Source organism: Rhinolophus ferrumequinum, chromosome 16, assembly GCF_004115265.2.
Source record: "Rhinolophus ferrumequinum isolate MPI-CBG mRhiFer1 chromosome 16, mRhiFer1_v1.p, whole genome shotgun sequence".
Classification (NCBI taxonomy): Eukaryota; Metazoa; Chordata; class Mammalia; order Chiroptera; family Rhinolophidae; genus Rhinolophus; species Rhinolophus ferrumequinum.
In genome coordinates, this window is record NC_046299.1 from 49,913,082 (window position 1) to 49,930,096 (window position 17,015).

The 17,015-nt window shown below is 39.1% G+C and overlaps 1 protein-coding gene and 1 pseudogene across 3 annotated transcripts in view; one reads left to right on the plus strand and one right to left on the minus strand.

The window, feature by feature from the left end:
* The first annotated feature begins 3,785 nt into the window (after positions 1-3,785).
* LOC117036208 (thioredoxin-like) lies at positions 3,786-4,255 on the plus strand (annotated as a pseudogene).
* A 357-nt stretch (positions 4,256-4,612) lies between these two features.
* Positions 4,613-17,015, minus strand: part of ASCC1 (activating signal cointegrator 1 complex subunit 1) — a 91,394-nt gene continuing 78,991 nt past the window's right edge. For 2 of the 3 annotated variants that reach the window (XM_033130430.1, XM_033130431.1), the window contains exon 10: positions 5,515-6,314. In XM_033130430.1, the coding sequence (XP_032986321.1) occupies positions 6,198-6,314 (117 nt within the window). In that variant the 3' untranslated portion in view covers positions 5,515-6,197. Of the gene's footprint in view, positions 5,007-5,514; positions 6,315-17,015 lie in introns of those variants that run through there. The other variant, XM_033130429.1, reaches the window with a different exon arrangement.

Sequence of the window (17,015 nt, forward strand, 5' to 3'; positions counted from 1 at the left end):
AATTACCAAAGTTGTCCACAGAGTTTGAAAGGCCTTCAAGATGCCATCAATAAGACAATAGCTGTTTCCAGAACTTTGAAGGTCAAAATGTTTCCCACACTCCTGGGCAGCTCCTCCAATGGGATTTCCCTTTGGCAGCACCCTAAAGCTGGGTCAATATAGCCCTGGGCTGAAAGCAAATTGCCAACAGTCCGGGACTGTTAGTTAAACCAACAGTAAAGCTATTTCAGAGAGAGAATCTAGATTTCCAAGTGACAGATAAGAGAGTTGTAGAAAATGGGCAATAATTTTAGTTTATAACGAAGAAAAGGTTTTCCTAAATTTTGAGAGTACCAGCAGGTCAGCCTTTCAAACCAATAGGCCCTGAACTGCTGGGTGTGTTTGTCAAATGGTGCATGTTTTATGCATTTTTCTGTTTCATTTCATTTTTAGCAATAAAAAATGGAGAAACCTTAGTTTCCAAATAAGAAACTTAAATTGAACCGTCTCTTTGAAACCATTTAATCCCATTTCTAGATGGCATCATAAGCATGAAAGACAAATGCACAAAAATGTTCAATCCAGACTTGTTTAAATAGCCCAACCTGGAGACCAGCTCACTGTCCATTAGTCAGGGACCAGCTAGCTAAATTATCATACATACACACAATAGACTATTGTGCAGACATTGAATATGATGTAGATCTGTACCTAACGAAGCTAATGTGACCTACTTCATATTGCTAAGTGAGAAAAGCTCATTATAGATCATGTATAATATCACCCGTTAGAAGAAAGTATCGTATAGTGCAGCAGTACTCAAACTTTCTGGTCTCAGGAGTTCTGTACACTCAAAAATTACTGAGGACCCCAAAGAACTTTTGTTTATGTGAGACACACATCTAGCTATAATTCACTGTACTTGAAAATAAAACTAAGCCTTCCTCTCAATTTGGGTGTGGACCTAAAACTGCTCTAAAAAATTACATCATTTTTTTAAAAAACTTAGAATTTTAAAAATATTTTTATTTAAAAATAACAATGAACCCAATATATTATTAACAATACATTTTATGAAAAACATTTTCCCCAAAAAAATAAGTAAGAAGAGCGGCATTGTTTTACATTTTTGCAAATCTCTTTAATATCTGGCTCAAAAAAAGACAGGTAGATGAGCTCCTGCATTATGGCAAGTGTATGAGTTTGCTAGGGCTCCCACAGCAAAACACCACAGACTACGTGGCTTAAACAACGAACATTTATTTTCTCAAAGTTACAGAGGCTAGAAATCCAAGATGAAGGTGTTGGTGGACCTGGTTTCTCGGGAGGCCTCTCTTCCTGGCTTGTAGACGGCCACCTTCTCTCTGCGTCACACACGGCCTTCCTCTGTCCATGCATATGTTTGGTGCATCTTTGTGTTCAAATTTCCTCTTCTTACAAGGATACCAGTCAGACTGGATTAGGGTCCACCCTAATAGCCTCAGCCTCATTTTAACTTAATTACCTCTTTAAAGGCTTTATCTCCGAATACAGTCACATAATGAGGCACTGGGAGTGAGGGATTCAACCTATGAATTCTCAGGGGACACAATCCAGCCCATAACAGCAGGTAAAACTGGAAATAGCTAATAAGAGCACAGTAGAAGTGCTGAGAGCAAACTGAGTTAATTTCGAAAAACACATTATTTATACCCTAAACCTTCCAACTTACAAAATTCTAGACACACAAAAATGTAATACAAGTACATATGGCATCGCCTGTCAGAGTGATGATGTCACCATGTCATGTCGCCTCTGGAAAACTCGATTGTACAGTCAAGAGAGAATGAGAGTGAAAAGGGCAAATAATACCTTACTAGTTTTATGAAAGTAGTGTGAGCCTCCCACCCACACCCCTAAAAGGGTTCTGAGGGACTCCTAGGGTCCACAGGTCACATTTGAAGAACCGCTGGTTCAAGCTGTATGACCTCAGGGAAATCTCTTAACTTTGTTAAGCCTCAGTTTGTAAAATGAGGATAATGATAATACCAGCTGAAGTGGGCTACTATGAGGATTAAATAGTTAATAAATGACAAATGTGAATGTTCAGCTAATAGTAGCTATTACTATTAGAGAAAAATTACTTAATGATATGGTATGTGCTTAAATGCATAGGGAGTAGTAACATCTGAATGATGAAATTCATTTTTTAAACGAACATTTAAATTGAAGTATACCATACGCATTGAAATAAACAATGTATAAATAAGTACATAGCTTGATGATTTTTCCAAGAGTGAACTTATTTTATCTTTGTTTAAAAGAACATTAACAACAGAAAACGCTATGAACAAAAACCCCCACAACGCAGCCCTTTCTCACCAACAGCATCCTTGAGCCCTGATATCCGTGCTCCCTGAAGGCATCAAGGTAGAAGGGAGAGGTGTCCGTCACTCAGGAGCCTCTGGTGCCACCGGGTTCCTTTTAACTCCAGGAAAAGAGTACAGTGCAAGAGCAAGCCTGAACAAAGCTTGTGTCATTATGAAGCTGGATTCTCACCGATGTCCGAGGTAGTAAACTCTGGAGATCACTTAAAAATAACTGTTGTAAGTAACATTTATCATGTCTCTATCATGTGCATGGGGTCCATTTGGGGACAAATCGTTGTACCCCCTCCAAAAAAGATCAAAATTATTCTCTGTAACAAAATTCCTAATATAACAACATAGATCTTGTGTAGTAATTGGATGAGAGATTCTTTTCATCCTCTTCCTCTTCCAGGAATTAAGGGTGAAGTCAGTGCCTCAAAAACCGGCTGGAGAGATTTAGGTGCAATTTAACTATTTCAATGAAGATGAATGGCAAAGTGGTAATATTAAGGGAGATCTGATTATAAACACAAGAGCAAATCCTCCAACATTTACTCCATTACTGTTTGGTGAGAGGGAACCCCGAATCTTGAAAAATTCTTTTAGCTCCATCATAAATTATTTGCTCTCTACCACTATTGCACTTTCATAAAAGTTCTATATCAAAACTACCTGTTAGACCCTCTTCTACAACAGCAGTTAAAACTGTATTTTCTTTAGAGCTATACTGTCTTAAAAATTTATCTGTGGACTTCTAGAAAGAAAATTTTAAAGATAAGTTAAAAACTTTTCCAATTCTACCAATACCTACCAACTTACAAAATTCTAGGAAATATACAAACACACAATCCATTAACCACCAGAGAGATAATGTCACTGTGTCATATAGACTCTGGAAAAATCCACTGTACAGTCGTGAAAGAATGAGAGTGAGAAAGCCAAATTACTTCACAATATACTGTACGTGTTTCCCCGAAAAGAAGACCTAGCCGGACAATCAGCTGTAATGTGTCTTTTGGAGCAAAAATATAAGACCCAGTCTTATATTATAGTAAAATAATACTGGGTCTTATATTAATTTTTGCTCCAAAAGACACATTAGAGCTGATTGTCGGCTAGGTCTTCTTTTCGGGGAAACACGGTAATATGCCCTTAAATGTATAGTGGCCTCTAAATTCTAAATAACAGGCTTTCCAATTCTGTTAAGAATTTAGTATTTGATATATGAAGTTACATTTTCTAAAGACAAAACTTTTTAAAAAAATTATTAAAAATATGAAGTCCTAAATCTCTGATATCCCAAAGACATCTGTACCTCCTGGCCAAGGCTGCCTGGTGGTAGTTGTCAGAAAGAAACCAGGAGGAGGTTGCTATAAAGGGAAGGTGGGCTGTGAGCACTTGAAGCTTAGTACCGCCCTTTGCATCCACTTTCATCGCTTCTTGTTGCATCCACTTTCATCGCTTCTTGTTGTCGTTCGTCAGACCTCAGCCGCCAAAATGGTGAAGCAGATCGAGAGCAAGTTGGCTTTTGAGGAAGCCTTGCGCAGTGCAGGAAATCAGCTCGTAGTCGTTGACTTCTCAGCCACGTGATGTGGGCCTTGCAAAATGATCAAGCCATTCTTTCATTGCCTGTCTGAAAAGTATTCCAATGTCGTGTTCCTTGAAGTAGATGTGGATGACTGTCAGGATGTTGCTTCAGAGTGTGAAGTCAAATGCATGCCAACCTTCCAATTTTTTAAAAATGGACAAAAGGTTGGTGAATTTTCTGGAGCTAATAAGGAAAAACTTGAATCCACCATCAATGAATTAATCTAATTATGTTTTCTGAAAACATAACCAGTCATTGGCTCTTTAAAACTTGTAATTTTTTTTTATTTACAAAAGAAAAAATCAAGTAGAAAATTATGTTCAATTGCCATCCAATTATAAACGAGAATAAAATATTAATTCTGTTAAAAAAAAAAGAAAAAAGAAACCAGGAGGAGAGAAGCAGCAGCAAGATGACATGAGGGTATTGAGCCCCCAGTCTACCTTGCTTTTCAGTACTATTCCTGGGAGCACTCATTCCCTCGTGCCATCTAACAGAGGTAAGCGAGGAAAAATCTCAACTAAAATAAAAAATGAGTATTACCAGTATTAAGATTTTTGGGAAAAACCAATGCTGCAGGCACCAGTATGTAAGTTCTGGATTAATGACATAGCTCCGCCAGTGAATGAAGTGATGGCGACACCGTATCCCAAACACACTAAGAGGGTCAAACTATAAAACTGTATGATAAACTAAAAGAAAAACACAGTTACTTTGGAAATGCATTTATTCACAGATGATCTGTGCAGTGACAGTGATAAACAAATCTGAGTGTTGCACACAGCTCTCACTAGGAAGTGACCTTAACACACACGGTTCAGAATCAAACTTCTTATATAGTAAGACGCAAGATAAGAATAAGGAATGAAGGAAAGAGAAAGGACACAGAAGGAGAAAGGATGTGAGGAGGGGGAATGAAAGGTGACAGGAAGGCTGGAGCTCCCTGGGGACCCACGGATGGGGCCAAGCTGTGCTGGGAGCCCCCTCCTCTGCTGGTCTGTGGCCAGGAAGGAGTATCTTCTGCAGTTGACATTTTACAAAGAACTTTGCCTAGTTCTGCTGATATCGTCGTTTCTATCACTGCTGCCCTGAGAAGTAAATATAAAAAGGCTACAATATTGCAACTGCATCAGTGGCATGGAAGGCAAAGGTGACAGTAAAGGAACAGGAATCTAACAAACATAAAAAGGTAGACTTCAGAAGAAAAACACAGGTCAAAGTAAAAGATAGAAGCTTTAACAGTTATTTTTTAAAAAATAAAATTCTGAGTAGTAAAAGAATTGAAAGCAGGGTCTCGAAGAGATATCTGTACCCTCATGTTCACAGAGCACTCTTCGCAATAGCCAAGAGGTCAAGGAACCCAAGTGTCCATTAATGGATGAATGGATAAACTAAATGTGGTCTATACACAGAATGGAGTATTACTCAGCCTTAAAAGGGGAGGGAATCTTGTCATGCTCCAACACAGATGGACCTTGCAGACTGTGTCAAAGGGGATAAACCAGTCACAAAAAAACAAATACTGTATGACTCCACTCACAAGGTACCTACAGTAGTCAAATTCATAAAACAGAAAGTAGAAGGGTGGTTGCCTGGGTGGTCCCCAGGGTCATGGGGGAGAGGAAACTGGGGAGTTAATGGGTACAGAGTTTTAGATCTGCATGATGATCTGCATGATGAAAAAGTTCTGCAGATTAGTTGTACAACAATGTGAATATACTTAATACTACCAAACTGTACACTTAAAAATGGTTAAGAAGGTAAATTTTATGTTAGTGTTTTTTACTATAATAAAAAAGAAGTTTTTGGTAGTGATTAAAATTCAGAGTGCAAAGGGAAGAAAAAAAATCAGACCTTATAAAAACTGTATTTGATCTAGGTGGTGAGATTAATAAAACCACATGTCTTTAATTCTCTTTTAAAGTATTAATACAAAAGACTTCAATGGCTGGAGTAAAATCAGTAGGCATATAAGAAACAATGTGAATCTGAGCTCCAATGGGCTTCAGAGGTACACTTCCAGACAAGAGCTTTGGAAAAAAAGGTAGACCTTGCAAAAGATGAACAAGCCAAGGGTCACAGGCACAGTTCTTGTGCCCACAACCATCTTGGCTGATAGTCTGAGGACTGTAGACAACGATTAAAGACCGCAGTGACCATGGCAACCACCTAGGAAAGTCACCATCCAAATTTGCACATTCCTCCTTGGCAATTAAAATGAAGATACTTTTCCTCAGCACCTCATCGGGAGGCTTAATTTCTCCTGCTTCCCAAGATCCAGTTCAGGAGAATTCAATTTGTCCACAGGAGGCGTAGTTTCCAAAGCTGTCTACTGTGAACCTCTGAGAGATGTGGACTGAATTGAGCTTTAGGGTACCAAAGTAGAAGTTCTCAAACAGCTGAAAAGAAAGATGAAAAACCCAGAATGAACATCCAAAGACAATTAGAGATGGAAATATTAAACATCAGGGTCTCTTGTAAAAACACCACAACAATCCCCACAAACCATTCATGCTTTTTCTTTTCAGCATTTATTCTGAAAAACGATCCTGGAGAGGAGGGATGGGAATAGGAGTGAGAAGACAATAGCAGCTCTTCTCGCAGATTAATTTTAAAGTCTCCTCTGACAAAATGCACTAGAGAAAGAGATCTGAAGAATCATTTCCAAAATTTATCTAATGAGCAGATATGACCAAAAACTTCTAACAAACACCCTAACTCACAGGGCCTAACAAAGCTGTTTCTATGACTTCCAGTTACTATGCAGCATCCTAGTTTTGTTACAGCCTGGGTAAAATTTGATATAATGCATTCTTCTACCTAGTCAACAACATTTATTAGAAGCACTGACTAAAATAAATAGAAGATTCCTGACCCACAAATGATTCTGACAACCCAGTGAAGAATATAGAACAATTACACACACAAAATAGCCAGAGCAACACTTCTGTTGGATGATAGAACAAGTACAAATGATAATATTTATCAAAAACCTTTCATTAGACTTGGATTCAAGCCAGCATCCTAAAGTAAATGCTCTTTACACAATTCTTCACTTTAAAAGCTTTCAAGTGTGTCAAAGGGAGGGATAAGCCAAACTCTGAGAGAGATCTGGTCTTGTGATTAGCACATTTATAAAGAGGAATCCAAAGTGACATCGGAATTCATCCCAGGAACACCTGAAACTAATATAAAATAATACTGAATGTCAACTGTAATTGAAATATGAAACATAAAAATAAAAAACATACACACAAAAAAAATCAACTGTGGAAGAACAAGTTGAGCAGTAAAAAAAAGACCAAAAAAAAAGAATTCATCCCAGGAAAATGAAGCCAGGCTGCTGAGATAGGGAGTGTCAAAGAATAAAGAAAGGGCTTACCTTCTGTTAGGATGCAAGAGTTGTTGTCTTTCTTTTTTTTCTTTTTTTTTTTTTTGACATTCAATATTATTTTAGATTAGTTTCAAGTGTACAGCACAGTGGTTAGGCATTTATATAATTTATGAAATGATCCCCCCATAAGTTTAGTATCCATCTGACACTATGCATAGTTTTTTACAATATTATTGACTATATCCCCCATACTGTATTTCACATCCCCATGACTATTTTATGACTACCACCAAATTGTACTTCCTAATCCCTTCACCTTTCTCACCCATCCCCCAACCCCCTCTCATCCAGCAACCATCAGTTTGTTCTTTACGAGTCTATTTTGTTTGTTCATTTATTCTATTCTTTAGATTCTACATGCAAGTGAGATCATAGGGTATTTGTCTTACTGAGTCGGACTTATTTCACTTAACATAATACCCTACGAGTAGCTCTTTCTTAAAATGTCAGTAAGATCCCAAGAAAGCTTTTCAATATGCATACCCAACAATGCTTGAGTAGAACCTAAGGGTAGGACCTTTGCACATTAGCAAGTGACTGTCTCTTCTCTTATTTTTATACAACCTCCACAGCCATGAACTTCAGCCACTGACGCCTTTCCTCTTCCTGCAATTAATGGCCTAGCAAAATACCTGGGGTTCATTAAAGGCTAACTTTATAAAAGCCCAGTAAATATTGATTCTTCAACATGACATCAACTTAACCCCAGGGATCTATTTAGAGGTTATATGCGGCATTGTCTTGTCTTTCAGAAAGGTGATCAGCTCTTGCCTGCATTGATTTACACAATTAACTCCTTTTCCTGACTTTGGTAGCCTGTTCAAACCATATCCACCCTTTTGTGTAAAGAAATACAACCCAAAAAGGTTATCTGCTAATCCCTTTGCTGAATGTTAATTTGAAGTGAAAGCCATGTCAATGAGACTGACAGTTTACAACTTTGCAAACTGAAGCCTTCTTGGTACAAAGAAGACATAAAGAAGCAATAAAAGATGAGACAAAACGAAACGAAAGGGAACTCATAATACTTCCAACAAATTACTTTTTAAAGATTAGCAGCCTATAGATTCTCTCCCTTCTTCTCTTTGTGCCTATGTTTCCAAGTGGTGAAGACAACACAGCTAGAGCTGGAAAGTGACCTACCTCTGACTTCACTTTCCAAATATAGTGTAAGACTTGGCAAAGAGGACGAGGGAAGGCAGCATGGAGGCAGACATGGGTGTGGTGGTCCAGGCCAACTAGACCAGGTTACATGTTTGGAAAGTTCCTAAAAAGCAGTGAGAAAGACTAAGGCTAGAGAGAGAAGGAAGGTGAACCAGATTAAGAGGGACCCAAGGTCAGTTTCAGAAGACTTCATTCTAGAGAGTGGGGAATCGATGAAGGTTTCTGAGTAAGTTGGTGGCCCAAGATGAAAACCCTGTTATAAGGAAATCAACCTGGGTGTGGTGCTGATTGGAGAAGGGAACAAGAGAAAGAAAGGAGACGAGTTTCATCATGAGAGAGATATGGATTGTCTCTTGACTAAAGTACGTAGTAGTGGGCTTGCAAGGATTGGAGCAGATATGAAATACTATGAATGAAACAGAAAAGATTCAGTGATTTTCTGGATGAGGGGAAAGAGATAACAAAAGGAGATGAGAAGAATCATGGATGACAGGGTAAATGGAGTATATGAGAGTATCACTATGTAATAACAACAGAACATTTCTGAGAGGGAGCTATTTTATAGGAAAACAATTCAGGTACTGTGTTTCCCCGAAAATAAGATCTATCCGGACCATCAGCTCTAATGCGTTTTTGGAGCAAAAATTAATATAAGACCCGGTCTTATATAAGACACGGTCTTATTTTACTATATATTACTATATAATTTACTATTATATTACTACATAAGACCGAGTTTTATATTAATTTTTGCTCCAAAAGACGCATTAGAGCTGATGGTCTGGCTAGGTCTTATTTTCGGGGAAAGAGGGTATGTTTACATACTCATGGCTATATCTTTACCTGTATGTGTCCCTAACCCTTTCCAACCTAGGGTTTTCCCGGTACATTCTGAAAATGTACATTAAAGATATGAAATCATGTTAAGTGGAAATATATTACCATAAAACGCTTTGCAACTGTCTTTTTTTTTTGAGTAGTAATTCTTTATATATTAGGGAAATGAACCCTTTGTGTTCCAAATTGTAGTATGTCATTTGTTTTTTGACTGCTTATCGTGGTTTTTAACCACATCAACTTAAAATTTTGTGCACTCAGATGTATCATAACAGGAGATTGTAAAATCGAAGTTACCCAAATGCCAACATTGATATAGATTAAGAGATCAAGGTAAACAATACACATGTAAGTACTGACAACAACACTAATAAAATACAGACCATAACAGCCCACGTGTGAGCAATCGTGTGCCGGGCATCATCCTGCGGGCTCTATGCGATGCGATCACCCTCACAACACCAAGAAGCAGATACTATTATTAATCCCTACTTTACAGTTGAACCTGAGGTTTAAAAGGTTAAGTAACTTGCCCAAAGGCACACAAGCAAGTAAAGGGTAGAAAATTGAGATTTATAAAGCTGAAAAAGAAAACTGAAATTCAAACCCAGGCAGCCTAAGTCTGTACCTCAGCTCTTTAAGTCCCGCCCCAGCACTCCCCAGCCCCTTCCTGTGAGTGGTGCCCCGTTAACACCGGCATTTAAACCACAGGGAGTAAGCTTTGACCCACATAAGTCTCAAGGACAGAAATAAACATTCTTTCACTTGTTATTCTTACTTTCACTGCCACCTGGACCCGGTTTAACAATTGAATGGCTCTAGCTCAGCTGAAAGAATTTTAATTGAATTCTAGATGAAAATAAGCACCAATCAACTAAATGAATCCATTTAATTAGGTACCTGAATGGGAAAAGAGGAAAAAGCTTAAACTAGGAGTTTAAAAAAAAGAAAAAAGAAACTTGGTTGCTCTTTCTAGCCTAAAGTAGTTCACCAAGAGCGAAGTGGTCTATTGTTTAGAAAATAAAAGCCCAAACAGGAAAAATTTAAATGAAAAAAGAATCACATCAAGGTATTTAAATCATGTTGAGTCTTTTCTCCTCACTGTTGTTTTCTAACAATTCCCTTGCGGATTTTGAAACCTAAACCTTTTCCTTTCTGAAAACATTTCTCTCTGACACACATACACAGAGCCCTGTTGTGCTGGAAGCCAGAATTTTTTAAAGCCTACTTACTGTAAAGGAATATAACAATGAGCAGCTACACAAAACTACAAATGTTTGATGAGAAAACGAAAACAGAATTGAAGACTGCCAATATTTGAGTTATCACTTGTACATAATGTTAAAAAAATATATATGGATGGCAATGGGAATCATTTGCCCCCACGACAGCAAACCCGAGACCTCATTGCAGCTTTGACCTCTTCCAGGAATGTGACTGTTAAGCAGTGAATCTGAAAATTTTCCTGATTAGCACTAGTGAGGTAATCTGCAAGATAAGACCCCTACTGCTCCCTTCTCTGAAAAAGAAGACGTCCTGGTCTGAAACAATCCTTTCTATTCTTTGGCTAATAACGTCCCTGCCCCACCCTCCTGCCTATAAAGACCTTACATGACGGACAGCTTCTCGGAGCTCCTCTCCACTTGCTACATGGGATGCTTCATGAATGGCTCAATAAAGCCAATTGGATCTTTGAATGTACTCGACTGAATTTTTGTCCTATAACAGCAATAAGTACTGATTTGGACAATTTAAGAAAGTTTAAAACCTAAAGAAGTATGACATTTGGAAACTGTTATGCACACAGCATCTTTGAATACTCACAAAATCTTTAGAAAATTAAACAAACTTTTCCTACCACTAAGTAAAGAGAGAAATGTGGACCATCCAAGTAAAAGATTTTTTGGTCAAAACCAAGGCTTCCCTGACAGAAAATGGTGAGATAAAAATCCAACCATCCTGCTGTCCCTTGCTCACATGATCTCTGAAGCGTGCCATTTTTAGTTTGTACATGTTTGCTTCCTAGGGAGAACTCAGAAGGAATTATTGATTACTAGTAATGTAGTGGTATACATTGAAAGAAAACAAACAGCTAGATTTAAAGGCTAACTGTGGTCATTTTTCCTTGTATTTCTTTCAGACCTACTACTTCCCCCTGGGCCCTGTGACAACCATCAAAGACCAGAAATAACTCCCCATGTGAATAGGCTGCAAAAATGAGGCTGAAAATCTCAGACAGAAGTAGGGAGGAGGGTGGAGAAGCACCTTCTCATATCTGTGACCTCTAGCCACAAAACCGAATGAGTGGCCAATCGTCAACAGCAGAATGACAAACCTGCTGGAGATCTCCGCCCCTGTGGCTCCCCAAAGGGGGCTGGTTCTCTTCAATCTCAGTCAAAGTGGTGGTCACTCTCTGCAACGACCTCTCCTTAAGGAAATCTACTTGTGCTGGGCCACCTCAGTGAACTACGTGCTGTCCAATATGACTTCAATAAGAGGAAATGCAGTTTTGAATGCATTTTGAAGCTTCCAAAATGAAGATTCCAGATATGTAAGTCTTGTGAAATTTATAGTCATTCCTGGTATAACGGAGCTACACTAACACTTAGAACATAAATGCGGTGCAACTGAAAATAAGTACTGCTGTTCAGTTAATGCAGTTACTTAGAAGGATGTACTGGGTCCCATTCTTTACCAAGAAAGGATGCTTTGTATTGTTTTCATGTATGGCGATTAAACTTCTGAAACCCAAAGTAAACAGGAATAGCAAATGCATGCTACTTTGAAGTTTTCCCACTGCTTTTCTTCCATAATCTGTTTTATCAACGTCTATTTCTCACAATTACCCCCTGCTTACAGATAAAAGTAACAGTAATAATACTATTTTGTACTTAATAATAACGCTCAACCACCTACTGCCCTACCAGGGCACCCACCTACTGCCCTACCAGGGCTAAGGATGAATGGAAGATAGTCTGACAAGCTGTGTGAGCCCTTTGGGAAGGCACTCCCAGCACAAAGACATGCTGCGGTTAAAGAACACCTTTCATCTAAGGATCTAAAAGTATCTCAGAAAGCTCAGCTCATTAACCCTTCAAAAAATTGCTGTGATGCAAACCAGAGCTGAGCATTATTATTCCCATTTAAAAGATAAGAAACAGAGACAGGCTAGGGCCACTAGCACTGTGATATAAATTTAAGATTTCCTGGGACCAGGCCCAGAACACGGGCCAGGAGAAGGCCGTGGCCACCAGGCACTGTGTATGTGCTTCACAATTCAAATAACAAATACGTACCAACGAATGTCAAGTGGGGAAGAAGTTCCACCTTTGGTCTGTATGTATACAATCACACAGCGAAGAAAGCGTTCACTTGGTTTTGTGGCCAAGAGTGAGAAACAAATGATGTGAAAAACTATAATCACAGCCCTTGGAAGATCCTAATTGAAAACTGACAGAATAAATACTGGTATATTTCAGAAACATTCGACACAAAATTGGCTTCTAGGTACAGGATTAATAAGACTTTAGGTAGTAAACAGAAATATAATAGATTTGAAAAACATCACAGCTTTTCATGTCATATTACTAATCTCAGTGAGAATTAAGATCACAAATAAGACTTTTTTTGCACAAATGTTTTGTTTCAAAGTTTTATTTGTTAAAATTCCCCAAACCTAAAAAAATGATTCTGAATTTCTGCCAAGGTACCATGCAATTCAAATTCTTAAGCCTTTCCGTACCTTGCATTTTTCTTCTGGCTACCGGTAAGATTACTTCTGAAGAGAGCAAATGTGGGATATGAAGAAGAGTCAAGAAGGAAAGTGGAGAGTCAATAAATCCAGGGGTCAAAAAAACCTTCCATCTACTTTTAAAATATTCCTCTCAGCTGCACTCCTATAAATTCTTTCTAAATATCATTCCAAAAGAATATAAGTGATCCTATTCACACTAAATAAGCCATGATTCTATACATATATACACAACACACACAACTTCACCTGGAAACCAGATAGAAACTTCTATTGAAGAGACAGATCAAAAGATCTAGTTCTTAGGGCAAACTAGACCTTTATGTTTTCCTACCAATGACCATACAGCCACTCTTTCCCCCAATTTCTCCATCTTTAAACAGGGACAACGCTTTACAAGGATGTTCTGCAGTTACAGTTAAGATAAATTATAAAATGGAATTTGAATTCTGATTATCGTCACTCACGATAACCATCAATGCATCGTAACAGGAACCAAAAGCAGAGTTTCCTTAAAAAAAAAGAGGGAAAGGTGTAGTAGGAACTCTGAGAGCTTACAGCCTCTGCTGTCATGATCTGGTTTCGGAGGGCTGCAATGTTTTTAAAGATTAGAACAGGAACATCTGCTTCAGGATAAAAGACAATGAGATTGGCAGGTACTTACTATCCTAGAGGCGTCTGTCTCTAAATACAGCCCTAACTCTACCCAAGATGCCACCTTTAATCTGAAACCTCAAACTGCAGTGATCAGTGGTGACAGAGCCACTAACAGCTAATAACAGCCAATAAAAATGAGGATACAGTTTACTTCCAGAAGGCCTGGGACGACTTAGATCCAAGAGGCCAGGTGAAGGCCAGTCTGTGGTAGGAGTAGGTCATAACAGCATCAGTTGCCTCCATAAGGAAAACAAGAAGGCTGTATTTCGGTGGAACACCTGTGAGTTTTCAACCCACCAGCATGTCACTCCTGATGTGCACATCTCCACTCAAAGAGTACCAAAAGCTTGCATGCCACCAAAGCACAAGTCCCATCTCCACCGACGGAAATGGCGCATGTACGTTCTCAGGCTCCTTGCACGGAATGGGAACGTGAACATGCACTTCCCTCATTCATCTGCTCTCCAGAACTACCTGCTTGCCTTGGCTGCAGTGAGCATGAGGAATGTTAATAGCCTGACCGAAGGAGGCACCAGGCAGAGGCCAGACAGACAGGGAATGAAGGCTTTATAAGTTCCTTCAAATAATCACTCAGGGTTGCACTTTTGGATATTTGGCCTGAGTCTCACTGCTGATGTAAGGATTATCAAGTTTAAGATTCCGCTGGTAAGGCCAAATGACCTATTAGAGAGTGAATGAAAACCACTATATACAAACAGGATGCCAGGCAGTTCTGCTGAGCACCTCAATACTCAAAACGCCAAGGGACTTCCCCTTCATGCAGAGCCTTTCGTTTTAGAAAAGTAGCAAGAAAAAATGTGGGGTGGAGGAAGGAGGAAGGAGGAAGGAGGAAGAAAGAGAGGAGAGGCTGTGCTGACACAGCTGAAGAACCTGGGCCTAATCTCGGCACACATCAGCTCGCTCTGCCCCTGCCCGTTTCCACAGCAGCACGTAGAATTAGCATCAGAGAAGGGCCGCTGGGAATTGTTTGCTGCAAAATTTCTTCCAGAGAAAGCTTTGCCGTGGGGCAGAAATAGTGCTGCTTTACCAAGACAAAACTGCCTCAGGTGGCTGCTGGTTAGGGAGACTTCACTGCCCTACGCCTGTGACCACCAGCCCTAAAAGGCAGGGGCCCTTTTAGAACTAATCCAGGTAATATTTCTGCAGATCAAGTCTTTCCCTCAGAAGAATACCTCTTACTGTTGTTCATTCAAATATGTTACCTCTCTTCTTTTTGGTTTGGTCATCTTCCCTCAGGTATTTTTCATAACTGTCCCTCAAACAACTGCAACAGAAGATAAGTGTTTGATCTGTGTTATGTGTATTAAAAAGGGAGTGCAAGTCAGCAGAAAGGAAACTCCCCTGAACGGGGGTAGGGAGATAGCAGCCGTGATGATTTCATCTTGGCCTAGGGGGCTCTACGTTAGTGGCTTTAGGAGACAGGGCCTCAAAGGGCTGACTACTGTGCCAAGTGACAAATTCTGAAAAAGAACCAAGTGGGAGACAGAAAACAAGGTCAGTGGCTCAGCCCTTCTCTACGCCAACTTCTCCAACGGGAGCAGTATCCAGACATTGAAGAGCAAATCAGATGCCCCTCCAGCCATGTCAGGCAACGGCAAGAGTATATATACAGATAAATAACAGCTGGGTTTGGGATGGTTCCTTGGAAGATGGGAGAGGCTGCCATGTTATCTTGGATTTTCAACTAAGCCATCTTATTAAACAAGACATGAAACATTTCGTCCTCTGTCAGGACCACAGGGAACCTGCCTTCAGTAGCATCACTGGAGCACTCCACAGTCTAAAACACACTTACTTGTCTATAATTCAGCTCAGATGACCTCCTTCGCCTCCACAAAGGTGTGGGCAAAAATCAAATAAACAAAGGCCTTGGAAGAGGGATAAGGTTATCATCTCCACACACACCTCAGAAGCTGCAAGACTTTTACAATTTAAGAAATTGGTATAAATGTTTTAAGCTACAATGGAGAGAGTAAACTTTGAATTGGAGTTCTGGTTGACTTACATCCTGTTTTATTCACTTTTAATTTGTAATACTGTTGACATTTGAGCATTAATTCTAAAACTGTCCCATCAATGGGATATGGGAAAGAGAACAGCATTTCTTAAGAAGTCATCACAGTTTTATGGCACAGTGGGCTTCCCTTCCATTTCTTTTATCTCTTTCCACTAATGTCCTGTAACATTCAGACGTTGTAAGCACCAAGCCACCCAATCTAACATGGTTTCATTTGGTCTGGTCTTTAAACAACAGACTGCTTCAAAGATGATAATACCCTATCACCATGTCTGGGTGCAGATTTATATTCTGCTACTGGTTTGTTTACACTATAGCTAAAAACACAATTGAATACACACACAGACACACACACATACACATATATACACACACACATACACAATGGAATATTATGTAGCTTTTAAAAGGAATGAAATCCTGATACATGCTACATGCTACAACATGGATGAACCCTGGAAACATGTAATTGAAGTAAGCTAGAAACAAAAGGGCAAATAATGTATGATTCCACTTATATGAGGTACCTAGACTAGTCAAATTCAGAGACAGAAAATAGAATGGTGGTTGCCAAGAGCTGAGAAGAGGGGAGAATAAGGAGTTACTGTTTAATGGATATAGAGTTTCAATTTGGGATGATAAAAAAGTTATGGAGATGGGTAGTGGTGATGGTTGCACAATGTGAATATACTAGATGCCACTGAACTGTACATTTAAAATTAGTTAAAATGGTAAATGTTACGTATATTTTACCACAACTGAAAAAAAAACACAACACAATGAACCCAAAGTGAACCACAACCCAACTCACTTCATTTGTGAACTATACCCAAAATGATATGACTGGACCCATAGATATGAATACCTAAAGAGATTACTATTTCCCACAATAAGAACAGACACCATGTTCAAAGAGTTCATAGGAATGGGACCAGAGGGAGGGACCCAAGACAAGTGAATATTTATTCCTCCTCTCCCAAGCATCTAGGTTGGGGTTTTAGTAGGTATTCAATAAAATATGTATTTTTCATTCTGATAATAACCAGAAATAATTGTGTGCATGAATACTTAATTTTGGTGTAAAAACAGGAACTTGGAAAATACACTGTATTTAAAATACTCTTGGTTTCCCATCACGTTGTGGAAACCCCCTGCCCCCCTGAGCCCCCTGAAAACCAGAAATAATTTTAAGTAAGTTTAATCTCTCATTTTTTTTTCTACTCTCATTGTCTTTGCCAAACCATGGCCTGTTTCTTGTC